This window comes from Erythrolamprus reginae, chromosome 9 (assembly GCF_031021105.1).
Source record: "Erythrolamprus reginae isolate rEryReg1 chromosome 9, rEryReg1.hap1, whole genome shotgun sequence".
NCBI lineage: Eukaryota > Metazoa > Chordata > Lepidosauria > Squamata > Dipsadidae > Erythrolamprus > Erythrolamprus reginae.
The window spans coordinates 43,395,818-43,410,211 of NC_091958.1; the positions used below are offsets into that span (position 1 = coordinate 43,395,818).

Consider the following 14,394-nt stretch of genomic DNA (forward strand, 5'->3'; position numbering starts at 1 on the left):
CTGTCGGGCTACGTCGGCAGCCCAGAAGTTTTTCCCTTCACGGCCACCGTAAGCAGTTCACTTACCCAGCTCCCCGGCGACCAAGAGGCGACGGAACCAAGAAGAGTGGCTGACAGCCGGGTCTGCAGGCCTCGCTCCTGCCTCCGCCCTCGTGACCCCACTTTTCCCGCCTCCTCCTTTTGATTACTCGTCCTCCGATACATCCCTCATTCACCGCCGGGGCCCAACCAGCCAATGAGAAGCTGGGCTCGCGCTAACCTTCCCGTCTCCCAAGACAGTCAGCCAATGAAAGCCCTGGAAAAACAGACCGGGGGAAGAGAAAACAACCTCTGTCTGGGTCTCACCCGGTCTGGAAAGATGACAGGATAAGACGGTTTAAAGAAAGGAGGAGGAGAAGAAAGAAAGAACAGCGGGGCATCCTTCCTCCCTTGGACTCGACTTCATTGAAGCATTTTATTTTTTAATAGGCTGGTTATTTCCAAGCAGGTAAGGGAGGCCACGCTAAATGAATGTTGCTCTCCTGCCAGGACCTCCCGGTGGGTGGAGCCAAAGCCGGGAAACGCACGCCGTTTGAAAAGCGGTTCGGAGTTAACTGCGGTTGCGGTTCGCGGACGTTGTGCGGTTTCTCCCTTGTGGCGAGGAAGGGGTCGTGAGAGCGACTGGGCTACGCCGGTGGCCTGACAGCGAGCCGGTATTCAACCGGACAGGGACTGCTGCTTCTGGTTACTAGGGACGCGCCGAAAGCTGGCCCCGTTGCTAGGAGGCGGGACTAATTGATAGACAGTTGCCATAGTGACCAGCCTCTTCCTCCCTGTATCTCATTCCTGGTTTTTTGCCCCAAGCTTTTTTCTTTTTCCTTTTAATTGATGGGAACTGAAAGAAGTATTTAATTCGTGTAACAAAAATATATTTAAATATGCAATTGAAAGAAATATTTAATTGATGGAGTGCAAGGAAATATTTAATTCATGTAACTGAAATATATAGAAACATAGAAGACTGACGGCAGAAAAAGACCTCATGGTCTATCTAGTCTGCCCTTATACTATTTCTTGTATTTTATCTTAGGATGTATCTATTTTTATCCCAGGCATGTTTAAATTTAGTTATTTTGGATTTACCAACCACGTCTGCTGGAAGTTTGTTCCAAGCATCTACTACCCTTTCAGTAAAATAATATTTTCTCATGTTACTTCTAATCTTTCCCCCATATAATTGATGGAAATTGCCAGTGTGGTCCTCTGGTGGACCTTGAGGGTCAAGGATCAAGACTGCCCAAAGACCCCCCCAGGAAACCCCCAGAGGAATCAATACTATAGAGTCTCCTGTATCAAACTTAACAATTCTCCATTTGGGTGGATGTTGAATTTATTTTATTTATTTATTTTGCAATTTTTGCTTTGTGCCTGTAGTGCCATGCACTGAATCCTTCCTCCAAGAGTAGCCTGGATCCCCTTCCGATGGCATCGGGCGATGGAAACCAGGAAAGGGGGGATCCCCCTGCTTTTCAGGGCATTCCCTTCCAGTGGGGATCTCTCCTGTCTGCAGTACAAGATCAGATTCCTTCGATGGACTCTGATGCATCCCTGGTAATGCCGCTTCTGTTTGGTTTCACTTGTTTGTATTCGTGCATTTATCAAATTTCTACACCACCCGTCTCACGGAAGTGACTCTCATCAAGTTGGAGGAATTCATTCATCCAAGAGATGGAGATTTACGGAATGAGTAGCAAGGCATTTTTCAAGATAGTGTTCCAAGACAAAAGTGAGAGGGAGATCAGATGTTTTTAAGAAGATTAAACCAGTGGGTCTCAACATTTTAATGCTGCGGCCCCTTAATACAGTTTCTCATGTGGAGACCCCCAACCATAAGTCTGGCACCAATTCTCCCAACAGAGCTTTAAGCTGATTGGCAGGAAGATCAGAGGGACACTCCCACTCTAAACACCTGATTGTAAAAATATTTATTTATTTATTAGATTTGTATGCCGCCCCTCTCCGTAGACTCGGGGCGGCTCACAGCATACCATAAAACAATTCATGACAAATCTAATAGATTTTAAAAAACATTTTAAAACCCCATTATTAAACCAGACATACGCACAGACATACCATACATAAATTGCATAGGCCCGGGGGAGGGGGGGGAATTCCCCCAATTCCCCCATGCCTGACGTCAGAGGTGAGTTTGTTCCAAAAATATGTTCCAAGGCACCAGAATAGAAGCTTTAGTTCCAAATACCATGGGAAATTTGTCTTTTCCCATGGTCTTAGACAACCCCTGTGAAACCACTGCTCTAGACAGTCATGTCTACATGTGCCGGTGTCTGGAGGCTGTTGGGGCCTGGATGGGTGCCAACAGACTCAAACTCAGCCCTGATTAGACGGAGTGACTGTGGGTTTTACCTCCCAAGGACAATCCCACCTGTCCGTCCATCACCCGGGGGGGGGGAATTATTGACCCCCTCGGAGAGAGTCCGCAACTTGGGCGTCCTCCTCGATCCACAGCTCACATTAGGGAACCATCTTTCAGCTGTGGCGAGGGGGGCGTATGCCCAGGTTCGCCTGGTGCACCAGTTGCGACCCTATTTGGACCGGGACTCACTGCTCACAGTCACTCATGCCCTCATCACCTCGAGGTTCGACTACTGTAATGCTCTCTACATGGGGCTACCTTTGAAGAGTGTTTGGAAACTTCAGATCGTGCAGAATGCAGCTGCGAGAGCAATCATGGGCTTCCCTAGGTATGCCCATGTTACTTCAACACTCCGCAGTCTGCATTGGTTGCCGATCAATTTCCGGTCACAATTCAAAGTGTTGGTTATGACCTTTAAAGCCCTTCATGGCATTGGACCAGAATATCTCCGAGACCGCCTCCTGCCACACGAATCCCAGCGACCGATTAGGTCCCACAGAGTGGGCCTTCTCCAGGTCCCGTCAACTAAACAATGTCGGTTGGCGGGCCCCAGGGGAAGAGCCTTCTCTGTGGCGGCCCCGACTCTCTGGAACCACCTCCCCCCAGAGATTAGAATTGCCCCTACCCTCCTTGCCTTTCGTAAACTCCTTAAAACCCAGCTTTGTCGTCAGGCATGGGGGAACTGAAATATCTCCCCTGGGCCTATACAATTTATGTATGGTAGGCTTGTATGTATGTCTGCTTAATAATGGGTTTTTTTAAATATCTTAAATTGTAAATTATTAGATTTGTTATGAACTGTTTTTATTGTATTGTGAGCCGCCCCGAGTCTACGGAGAGGGGCGGCATACAAATCTAATAAACATGAACATAAACATGTATATGAAATGGTATATGTTCTCCTAGTTGAGCAGGGAGCTGGACTGGACTAGAAGACTTCCAAGGTCCGTTTCATCTCATTCATTAATTCATTCATTCACAGATGGAACAGCTGCCCTCAAATAACACATCCTAGATCAGAATGAATGAAATATTCTCATTGAATACTTTGTTCTGTACAAAGTTGAATGTGCACAACAGCATGTGAAATTGATTGTCAATTAGTGTTGCTTCCTAAGTGGACAGCTTGATTTAACAGACGTTTGATTTACTTGGAGTTATATTGTTTTGTTTAAGTGTTCCCTTTATTTTTTTTAACAGGTTGTATTTATGTTCTATTTACTTCTTCTAGGTAAATGAGCTCACATTTACAATTTTATGCTGAAATTTATGATATCCCCAAAAGAAACAGTGGGCAGGTATCAGTGTCATTTTGTATTGTTGCCTTTTAACAAATTTCATCCAGTTTTCACTTCTTATATGACAGGCTGATAGCGATGAAGATGGAGAGCTTTTTCTCTTCCAACGAGATCAGCCCAACTTGATTCCTGACCTGTCAGAAGAATTAGAAGATTTCCCACTGGAAGAATCATACTTTCAGGTCATTGATTCTAATTATCTAATTACCGTATTTTTCGGAGGCTGAGCGGAGCTACATTTGGTGTATAAGATGCACCCAGATTTTCACCCTCTTTTAGGAGGGAAAAAGGTACATCTTATATTCCAAAAAATATGATAGCTCTAAATTATTCCCGCGCACAGGGATAGTTAAAAAAATAGGATTTACCCACCCAACCCAGGTCTCTCAAGTCACATTAGGGTCACTCTTTGTCAAGTGGACCAATTTTAAGAATCTTCCCCACTCGACCACCTTCAATTTCAATGAAACTTTGCACATATATTCCTAATGGTATAAAACTGAGGTGTACAAAATTTTAGGTTAAAATTTTGCACACCTCAGTTTTATATCATAAGGAATACATTTATTTATGTATTGGATTTGTATGCCGCCCCTCTCCGGAGACTCGGGGCGGCTAACAGCAACAATAAAGCAGTGTACAATAGTAGTCTGATGTTAGAAATAATTAAAAGCCCATTAATATAAAAAAAAACCCCAAACATACATACAGACATACCATGCATAGAATTGTAAAGGCCTAGGGGGAAGAGGATCTCAATTCCCCCATGCCTGACGGCAGAGGTGGGTTTTAAGCAGCTTATGAAAGGCAAGGAGGGTGGGGGCAATTCTAATCTCTGGGGGGAGTTGGTTCCAGAGGGCCGGGGCCACCACAGAGAAGGCTCTTCCCCTGGGTCCCGCCAAGCGACATTCTTTAGTTGACAGGATCCGGAGAAGATCCACTCTGTGGGACCTAACTGGTCGCTGGGATTCGTGCAGCAGAAGGCGGTCCCTGAGATAATCTGGTCCGGTGCCATGAAGGGCTTTATAGGTCATAACCAACACTTTGAATTGTGATCGGAAACTGATTGGCAACCAATGCAGACTGGGGAGTGTTGGTGTAACATGGGCATATTTGGGAAAGCCCATGATTGCTCTCGCAGCTGCATTCTGCACGATCTGAAGTTTCCGAACACTTTTCAAAGGTAGCCCTATGTAGACAGCATTACAGTAGTCGAGCCTCGAGGTGATGAGGGCATGAGTGACTGTGAGCAGTGATTCCCGGTCCAAGTTGGGTCGCAACTGGTGCACCAGGCGAACCTGGGCAAACGCCCCCCTCGCCACAGCTGAAAGATGTTTCTCTAATGTGAGCTGTGGGTCGAGGAGGACGCCCAAGTTGCAAAGTTTCATTGAAACTGAAGGTGGTTGAGTGGGGACACCTGGTCCATTTGACAAAGAATGACCCATTAGCCAATCAGTCCAGCTGTAGGCTCCCCCCCCCCCCCCATTTTGACAGGTGTCTGTTGACATGACAGGTATTGATTCACATACCGGCTGGTAGAAATTATGGCTATCCAGCTGAGGCACCTCATTCATAAGTTCCTCCCCCACTCCACCCCACCCCGAATGACAACCAAGAAATGAAGCAGAAGAAAACATGGCGTTAGTTGATGTCATTTTGCAGGTAAACACTCCATTTGTGACCTTCCCAGCTTGGCTTGGCTTAACAATTCCACAATTCTCCATAGAGGGTGGAGCTGTCATCCAGTATGGGTTGACCTCGTCCGTCAGCCAGTGATGATTGAGTCTTTTTAGTGACAATTTCTGTCTCTGTCACTAAGCCCGCTTTTGACTCAGTCCCGTCTATTATTATTATTGTTGTTGTTATTATTATATTATTATTATTATTATTATTATTATTATTATTATTATAATATTATTATTATAATGCAGCTGCGAGAGCAATCATGGGCTTCCCTAAATATGCCCATGTCACACCAACTCCGCACTCTGCACTGGTTGCCGATCAGTTTCCGGTCACAATTCAAAGTGTTGGTTATGACCTATAAAGCCCTTCATGGCACCGGGCCAGATTATCTCAGGGACCGCCTTCTGCCGCACAAATCCCAGTGACCGGTTAGGTCCCACAGAGTGGGCCTTCTCCGGGTCCCGTCAACTAAACAATGTTGGTTGGCAGGGCCCAGGGGACGAGCCTTCTCTGTGGTGGCCCCGACCCTCTGGAACCAACTCCCCCCAGAGATCAGAATAGCCCCCACCCTCCTTGCCTTTTGTAAGCTCCTCAAAACCCACCTCTGCCGTCAGGCATGGGGGAAATTAAGATAATCCTTCCCCCAAGGCTTCTACAATTTATGCATGGTATGTTTGTATGTATGATTGGTTTTATAACAAGGGTTTTTAGCTGTTGTAGTATTGGATTTTTACATTCTGTTTTTGTCACTATTGTTAGCCGCCCCGAGTCCACGGAGAGGGGCAGCATACAAATCCAACAAACAAACAAACAAACAAACAATTATTATTATTATTATTATTATTATTATTATTATTATTATTATTTATTAGATTTGTATGCCAACCCTCTCCGAAGACTCGGGGCAGCTCACAACAGTGATAAAACTATACAATAACAAATCTAATATTAAAAGTCTAAATAACAATTTAACATTAAAAGCCTAAAAAACCCATTATTTAAAAAGCATACACACAAACATACCATACATAAAACTACATAGGCAAGGGGAGTTGTCTCAGTTCCCCCATGCCTGACAGCAGAGATGGGTTTTAAGAAGTTTATGAAAGGCAAGGAGGGTGGGGGCAATCCTAATCTCTGGGGGGAGCTGGTTCCAGAGGGTCGGGGCTGCCACAGAGAAGGCTTTTCCCCTGGGTCCCGCCAGCCGACATTGTTTAGTCGACGGGACTCGGAGAAGGCCAACTCTGTGGGACCTAACCGGCCGCTGGGATTCGTGCGGCAGAAGGCGGTCTCGCAGATATGGGTGGTCAACCTACTGAAGGATAGCCTACCCTTCTTTTCATTCACTTCACCATCTTCCCTTCACTGGCTTCTTCCTCCTGTTCACGAGTCTTTTTCCTTGTGTCTCCACAATTCGCTTCAACACTTCAATTATTCACTGAACAACCAAGGTTGTGCGATCGGGCATGATCAACTTAATTGTCTTGCTATTTATTAGCCAAGGAAGTTCTGGTCCTGCTTAATCAAATGAGCCGGGGTGGTGCAGCAGGTAGAGTGCTGTACTGCAGGCCACTGAAGCTGACTTGTTGATCTGAAGGTCAGCGGTTCAAATCTCATCACCGGCTCAAGGTTGACTCATCCTTCCGAGGTGGGTAAAATGAGGACCCGGATTGTGGGGGCAATAGCCTAGCTCTGTTTAAAAAGTGCTATTGCTAACATGTTGTAAGCCACCCTGAGTCTAAGGAGAAGGGCGGCATAAACATCGAATGAATGAATGAATGAATGAATGAATGAATGAATGAATGAATGAATGAATGAATAAATAAATAAATAAATAAATAAGTCGAGTATCTATGGCAAAGTGACTGATGTATCTTCTGAATTTTCAGGAAACCTTTTCCTTTACGAGAGAGCCCCTGGAGATCTGGAACCAAGATCTGAGAAGTTCAGCTTTTCAGAACGAGTCGGTCCCTCCATCCGAACCTAGAGGGGGCCTCTTGCTTGACCTGAGACCTCAAAATGAAGAAGCGCCAAGGCAAGATGCCGTCAGTTCTTTGGAATTCTCTATCAGCGAGCAACAGTTGGATGAGGGTGTTTCCAGAGTGGTCAGTGGAACAGTGTGGGATCTTGGGGAAGGGAAGGACCCTCCAAGTTCATCCCCTGACATGATGCCAGCCGTGGAAATATCACCTTTGTTGATGCCAGGCGGTAGTGAGGAAGAGCGGAGGAAGCTCATAGAAACCAAGATCCTTTCCAAAGCACCGCTAAGACCTCTTTCTGGCTTAGAACCCCAAAATGAAAACAATGAAGAAGGAACGGCAGAGGTCAAAAAGGAGGAGGCAGTTGTCTCAGCTGAACGTCCCCAGGGACTAACACTATTTCGCTTCAAGGTAGGGATAGCAATGGTATCTTTTCTGCCTCTGTACTTGTCCTATGGACATTCATTTGGTATTATGGCGTTGAAAAAAGTGACTTAGGACTCATCCTCAATGTTACGATTGTCAAACTATTTCTGCAGTTATGTGCCAGCATGTTAGTTGAGTTCTCAGCATCTCTATGGAGGTGTTCTGACTGATTCATTACAAGGCACCAATGCACCTGTGAACTTACAGAGCAATGTATTATTTCTTTATGAACGTGGAGAAATACTAGTGACCAAGCCAGGTTCTCAAAAGCTCCAAACATGCCCCCAAAGCTGGAACTTTCCTTTGACCTAACTCTAGCAAACCTGTGTCTAACTTTTGAACTGTAAACAGCCCTCTTTCAGAGTTCGTGAACTTTGTCCATTTCTTGAACATTTCTTGGACATAATGCTGTAAGCCACCCTGAGTCTAAGGAGAAGGGTAGCATAAAAATCGAATGAATGAATGAATGAAGGAAGGAAGGAACGAAGGAAGGAACGAAGGAAGAATGGAATGGAATGGAATAGAATAGAACAGAACATAATTTTATTGGCCAAGTGTGATTGAACACACAAGAAATTTGTCTTGGTGCACATGCTCTCAGTGTACATAAAAGAAAACATACGTTTATCAAGAATGATAAGGTACAACACTTAATGATAGTCCAGGTATAAATAAGCAATGGAATCATATTAGGAACCAGTCAATATAAATCTTAACCATACAAACAACAAAGTTATAGCCCTATAGCCATTTGTGGGAGGAGATGGGTGATGGGAACAATGAGAAAATTAATAGTAATGCAGCCTTATTAAATAGTTTGACAGTGTTGAGGGAATTATTTGTTTAGCAGAGTGATGGCATTTGGGAAAAATCTATTCCTGTGTCTAGTTGTCTTGGTGTGCAATGCTCTGTAGCGACATTTACCCTTAGATTATCCATGGTTGACCTATCCAGATTCCTAAGAGGTCAGTAAGGGGCGAGTACAAGTGCACTAGAGTGCCTTCCATCCCCTGTCCTATTGCTCTCCTATATCTCCTATACTTTTCTTCTATTCCTATATCTCTTCTTCTATTCTTTCACTGATATGTTCTATTACTATATCTTCTTTTCTATTCTTTCTTAGATATATTTTACTATGAGTATCTCCTCTATAACCTTCATCATGTATTTTACTATGTGTGTGTGTGTGTGTGTGTATGTATGTATGTATATATATATTGACTTTGAAAAAGCTAAATTACTTTCCAAACAGAAAATTTATATAGAAGAATTACTATGGAAGCAATAGAGATTGAGAAACACCCCCTCTGCATAAACAAAAGAGATGATGCGTCCCGCCTACCAGAGATTTGGAAACCAGCCTTAAACAAAAAAACATTTCATAATAATCACCATGTCAATCCTTCAAGTAATTGTGATTCCACCAACCAATCAAATCACTAAAACATAGTCACCCAATCTATTTGCTACATTCAAACCAAATCTCCACCCCTAACACTATATATAAGGAAGAAATGGCAGTTGCAAACATTCCATATTTACAACAGCACGAAGCTTAAAACTTCAGCCTGATGATGGTGAATGTGATTTCACCGAAACGTCGCATAGACACGTAAAATATTACATGGGGCAAAACCCGAACTCAGAACAATCTACATATATGCTTTACAATGCAGAAGCTTCCCAGATCGAATCCCAGTAAAGAAAGGGTGTGGCTAGCTGATGAGGCCTAATAAGGCCGAAATGGATCTATCCTAGTCTCCCTTAATTTTAAAATTCCAGCTAAAAACATTTAACATATATATATATATATATATATATATATATATATATATATATATATATATATATATATATATGTGTGTAGATTGTTCTGAGTTCGGGTTTTGCCCTGTGTAATGTTTTGCATGTCTATGCGACGTTTCGGTGAAATCACATTCACCATCTTCAGGCTGGAGTTCCAATCTTTGTGTTGTTGTAAATGGAATATTAGCAAACTGACATTTCTTCCCAGTATGTAGTGTGGGGGTGGAGATTTGCTTTGAATGTTTCAAATAGATTGGGTGACTATGCTTCAGTGATCTGATTGGTTGGTGTAATCACAGTTATTAGAAGGAATGACATGAAGATTTTATGAAGTTTTTTGTTTAAGGCTGATTTCCAAATATAAAATTCTAAAATCATAATAATTAGAAGGATTGACATGTTGATTATTATGAAGTGTTTATTTTGTTTAAGGCTGGTTTCCAAATCTCTGGCAGGCGGGAGGTATCATCTCTTTTATTTAAACAAAGGGGTCTCCTCTCAATTTCGATAGCTTCTAGAGAGATTCTTTTATATAAATTCTCTGTTTTGTGGAGTAATTTAGTTTTTTCAAAGTCAATTTCGTGCCCTGTTTTTTTAATGTGCTGGACAAGGGAGGAGGTCTTATCTTGTTTTTTGACTGCATTCACATGTTCTGCTATGCGTTGGCTCACTCTTCGGTTAGTTTGTCCAATGTATGTGGCTGCACATGTTTTGCAAGGGATTTCATAGATTCCTTGGTATTCCAATTGGATTTTATCTTTGGGGCTCCTTAGGATATTAGATATTTTTTGGTTAGTGCAAAATGAGGTTTTGATGTTATGTTTGTGCAGAATTTTACTAATTTTATCCGTGGTGCCTTTGATGTAAGGAAGGATGGTGGTGCCATTGTCCTGTTCTTGATCTTGTTTTTTGGGGGGTGTCTCTTTATTGATTAGGTTTGTTATTGTTTTCTCTTTGAATCCATTAGAAATTAGTACATCTTTGAGTTTGTTCAATTCAGTTTTTAAGTGCTCATGGTCAGCTAAGCGTTTGGTTCTGGTGATGAGAGTTTTGGCCACTGAGGTGATTTGTGCGGGGTGGTGGTGTGAGTGTGCATTTAGATAACGGTTGGTATGGGTTTTCTTTTGGTAGATAGTATGTCCTAGGCTGCCATTGGGTTTTTTATAGACCAGTACATCTAGAAAGGGAAGTTGATCATTGATTTCTGTTTCCATAGTAAACTGTATTTTGGGGTGTAGGCTGTTGAGATGTGTGAGGAAATTGTCTAGTTTTTCTTTACCATGTGGCCAAATTACAAAGGTATCATCAACATATCTCAGCCAAAGTTTGGGTTTGTATTTGGCTTGCTCTAAAGCATTATTTTCGAAATATTCCATATAGAGGTTGGCTATGACAGGCGATAGAGGTGATCCCATGGGGGCTCCCTCTATCTGTTGGGGGCTCCCTCTATCACCTCCCGCCTGCCAGATGATACCTCCCGCCTGCCAGAGATTTGGAAACCAGCCTTAAACAAAATAAACACTTCATAATAATCAACATGTCAATCCTTCTAATTATTATGATTTTAGAATTTTATATTTGGAAATCAGCCTTAAACAAAAAACTTCATAAAATCTTCATGTCATTCCTTCTAATAACTGTGATTACACCAACCAATCAGATCACTGAAGCATAGTCACCCAATCTATTTGCTACATTCAAAGCAAATCTCCACCCCCACACTACATACTGGGAAGAAATGTCAGTTTGCTAATATTCCATTTACAACAACACAAAGATTGGAACTCCAGCCTGAAGATGGTGAATGTGATTTCACCGAAACGTCGCATAGACATGCAAAACATTACACAGGGCAAAACCCGAACTCAGAACAATCTACATACATATACCCGTGAAAATTTACGAAAACAAATATATATATATATATATATATATATATATATATATATATATATATATATATATATAATTTAGATTTGTATGCCGCCCCTCTCCGCAGACTCGGGGCGGCTCACAGCAGAATAAAACAATTCATAACAAATCTAAATTGTAGTTTAAAATATTTAAAAACCCCATTTACTAAACAAACATACATACAAACATACCATTCATAAATTGTATATGCCCGGGGGAGATGTCTCAGTTCCCCCATGCCTGACGACAAAGGTGGGTTATATACCCACTAAAACCCTCATTGTGTATTAGACTAACTGAATGAATGAATGAATGAATAAATGAATAAATGAATGAATGAATGAATGAATGAATAAATAAATAAATAAATAAATAACTTTGAGGGTAGGAGTTGCAACAATTTATATCCAGGATGCAAAAGGTCTACAAATATTTTCACAGCCCTCTTTTTGACTCTTTGACTTTTTGACAGTATACAAGTCCTCAGTGAAAGGCAGGTTGGTAGCAATTGTTTTTTCTGCAGCTCTGAGTATCCTCTGAAGTCTGTCTTGGTCTAGTTAGGTTGCAGAACCAAACCAGATTCTTTGAAGGGTTGGAGTGCACAGCATCCTGTAACATAAGAGGATTCAGGCATAATTTGCCGTGCTTCTTTGGAGAAATGCTTTAAATGTGATTTCTATGGATTTGCCATCTTCCCCGCTCCGCAATCAGTGAATCTCTGGGGACGTTGCCAAGTCACAGTTAGCTCCAGCCTGATGTGACAAATTAAGCTGGAGCATCTGATTAAGGGCCAAAGCAATTTTTTTTGCTGTTTTTAGCTCATTTGGGGTGGGGGTAGAAGGGTAGTGGGGGGGTCTTCCATTTCTTGGACATTCAGCAGCCAATGACCCACGTAATGGCTCTTTCTTGTTTCTGCTTTTAAGAGGCCACAAATAGATGGGTGTTTATAATGGAAACAAACATTAGCTTTGATCACCAACAGTGTCTGAATCAGAATGAAAGGCTTAAATTTACATATTTGTTGCAACTGTGATGCTATTCAGCAGTAATTGGCAGTTTATGTCTTCAGAATGATGCACAATTGCTATTGTGGTCCTGAAGCTGTCAGTTTACAATACAAAGCTTCAGGGCTCTGATACGAAAGAAACAGCAACAGACATTTCAAACTGTTCGTTGTTTTGAAACTTGGCACTTACATTGTCTTTTGCAACATATAGTTTGGGAGCAAATGTTTGGAAACACAGGCGAAAAACCTTGTTGAATAGCCTGATAGCTTGGATGGATCCATATGCATTTTATACTGCAATCAAAGTGGGCGATTTTTGGACATGTTCCTGGTATAAAAAGAGCGATATAGATGGCAAAAACCAGATAAATTTTTAATGTCGCACTTACTGAAAATAAAATGCGATGGATTAAGATACAAGGGCAACTTGCAATGGCCCAAAGGGAAGCTGTTATATAGCTTAATAAAAATGAAAAAGAGTTATAATGGTTTACATAGAGACATGACTTAATCGTGTACTTAATCTTTTTTTTATCATTGATTATATGTCTCGTGTTGAAACAGCATACTTCCTGGCATCACAGAAACTCTTTGCCACAAATGTACAGTGCAATTTTGTAAAGTTAAGTTTTAAGTGATCCTGATCATGGCAGTGCTTTGCATTTTGACTTCCAAAAGTAGTTTGGAAAACATAGGGGAATTTTCCCGGGAAAAGGCACATTTGATTTAAAGTCACACAAGATTACAAATTTGTACTTCAAAGCAACTTTTTGGCGATTGACTCCAAGGTGCTGGCGACCATAGTTTTTTTATTCATTCGCAAACGATTCTCCTTCCAGGATATTGAGAAATGGGACCTGGACAAAGTTCTCCAGAAGCTGGGGAAGCAAAGCAAGGCTACAAACTGGCCAGAGGAAGTGGAATCTCCTTCTTTGAGACATGGTGAGTTCACAAAACATTAGAACTCAACTCAATCTGCAACAGGTGGTAGGAATGCTGCTGGATATCCATAGGGACACAATATTCAGATGTTCAGGTAATGCTTGAATAGTTATTCCTACTATAATGTATCCCTGTAATTATTTGATCTTCCCCTGTAGAGGAAATTCAACTTCAGCTCCCATACAATGTCGCTTGGTGGGACCCAGAGGAAGAGCCTTCTCTGTGGCGGCCCCGGCCCTCTGGAACCAACTCCCCCCCAGAGATTAGAATTGCCCCCACCCTCCTTGCCTTTCGAAAGTTGCTTAAAACCCACCTTTGCCATCAGGCATGGGGGAACTGAGATATACTTTCCCCCTAGGCCTTTACAATTTTATGCATGGTATGTCTGTATATATGATTGGTTTTTATATACAGTAATGGGCTTTTAACTGTTTTTTAGTATTGGATTTTGTTATATATTGTTTTATTGCTGTTCTTAGCCGCCCCGAGTCTGCGGAGAGGGGCGGCATACAAATCCAATCAATCAATAAATAAATAAATAAATAAATAATCAATCAGTCAATCAATCAATCTTGGCTAACCTGACTTTACTAGAGAGGGATGATGGGAACTGAAGCCGTTGTTAATACCACTGTTTAGTGGAGGCAATTCCCTGCATTATATATTTTTCAACTGTATAAAGATCTTGGAAACCTGGATTCTGCAATATAATTTTACCTATGGCACTGCAGCCAAACAATAGTTGGCTAGAAGCTGTTAACACTTGCAAAAAGTTTTCCCCCCATGCTCAGCTCTTATAGGAAGTATGATTCTCTTCCAGAATAACTTTCTTTCTTTCATTTGAATGAGATAAGTGTCAGGATTCCAAGCAGCATATGAAATTAAATCAGAGTCCGAAGCACAGCATTCCTCTAAGTTCCAA

At 42.0% G+C, this 14,394-nt stretch overlaps 1 protein-coding gene across 1 annotated transcript in view; it reads left to right on the forward strand.

Annotated features, from left to right (window-relative positions):
• The first annotated feature begins 584 nt into the window (after window positions 1–584).
• The window catches only part of DNAAF8 (dynein axonemal assembly factor 8), a 144,041-nt gene continuing 130,231 nt past the window's right edge, over window positions 585–14,394 (forward strand). The window contains exons 1-5 of the mRNA XM_070761003.1: window positions 585–691; window positions 1,413–1,589; window positions 3,782–3,895; window positions 7,289–7,789; window positions 13,370–13,472. Coding sequence (XP_070617104.1) covers window positions 1,461–1,589; window positions 3,782–3,895; window positions 7,289–7,789; window positions 13,370–13,472 — 847 coding nt within the window. The 5' untranslated portion in view covers window positions 585–691; window positions 1,413–1,460. The remainder of the gene's footprint in view (window positions 692–1,412; window positions 1,590–3,781; window positions 3,896–7,288; window positions 7,790–13,369; window positions 13,473–14,394) is intronic.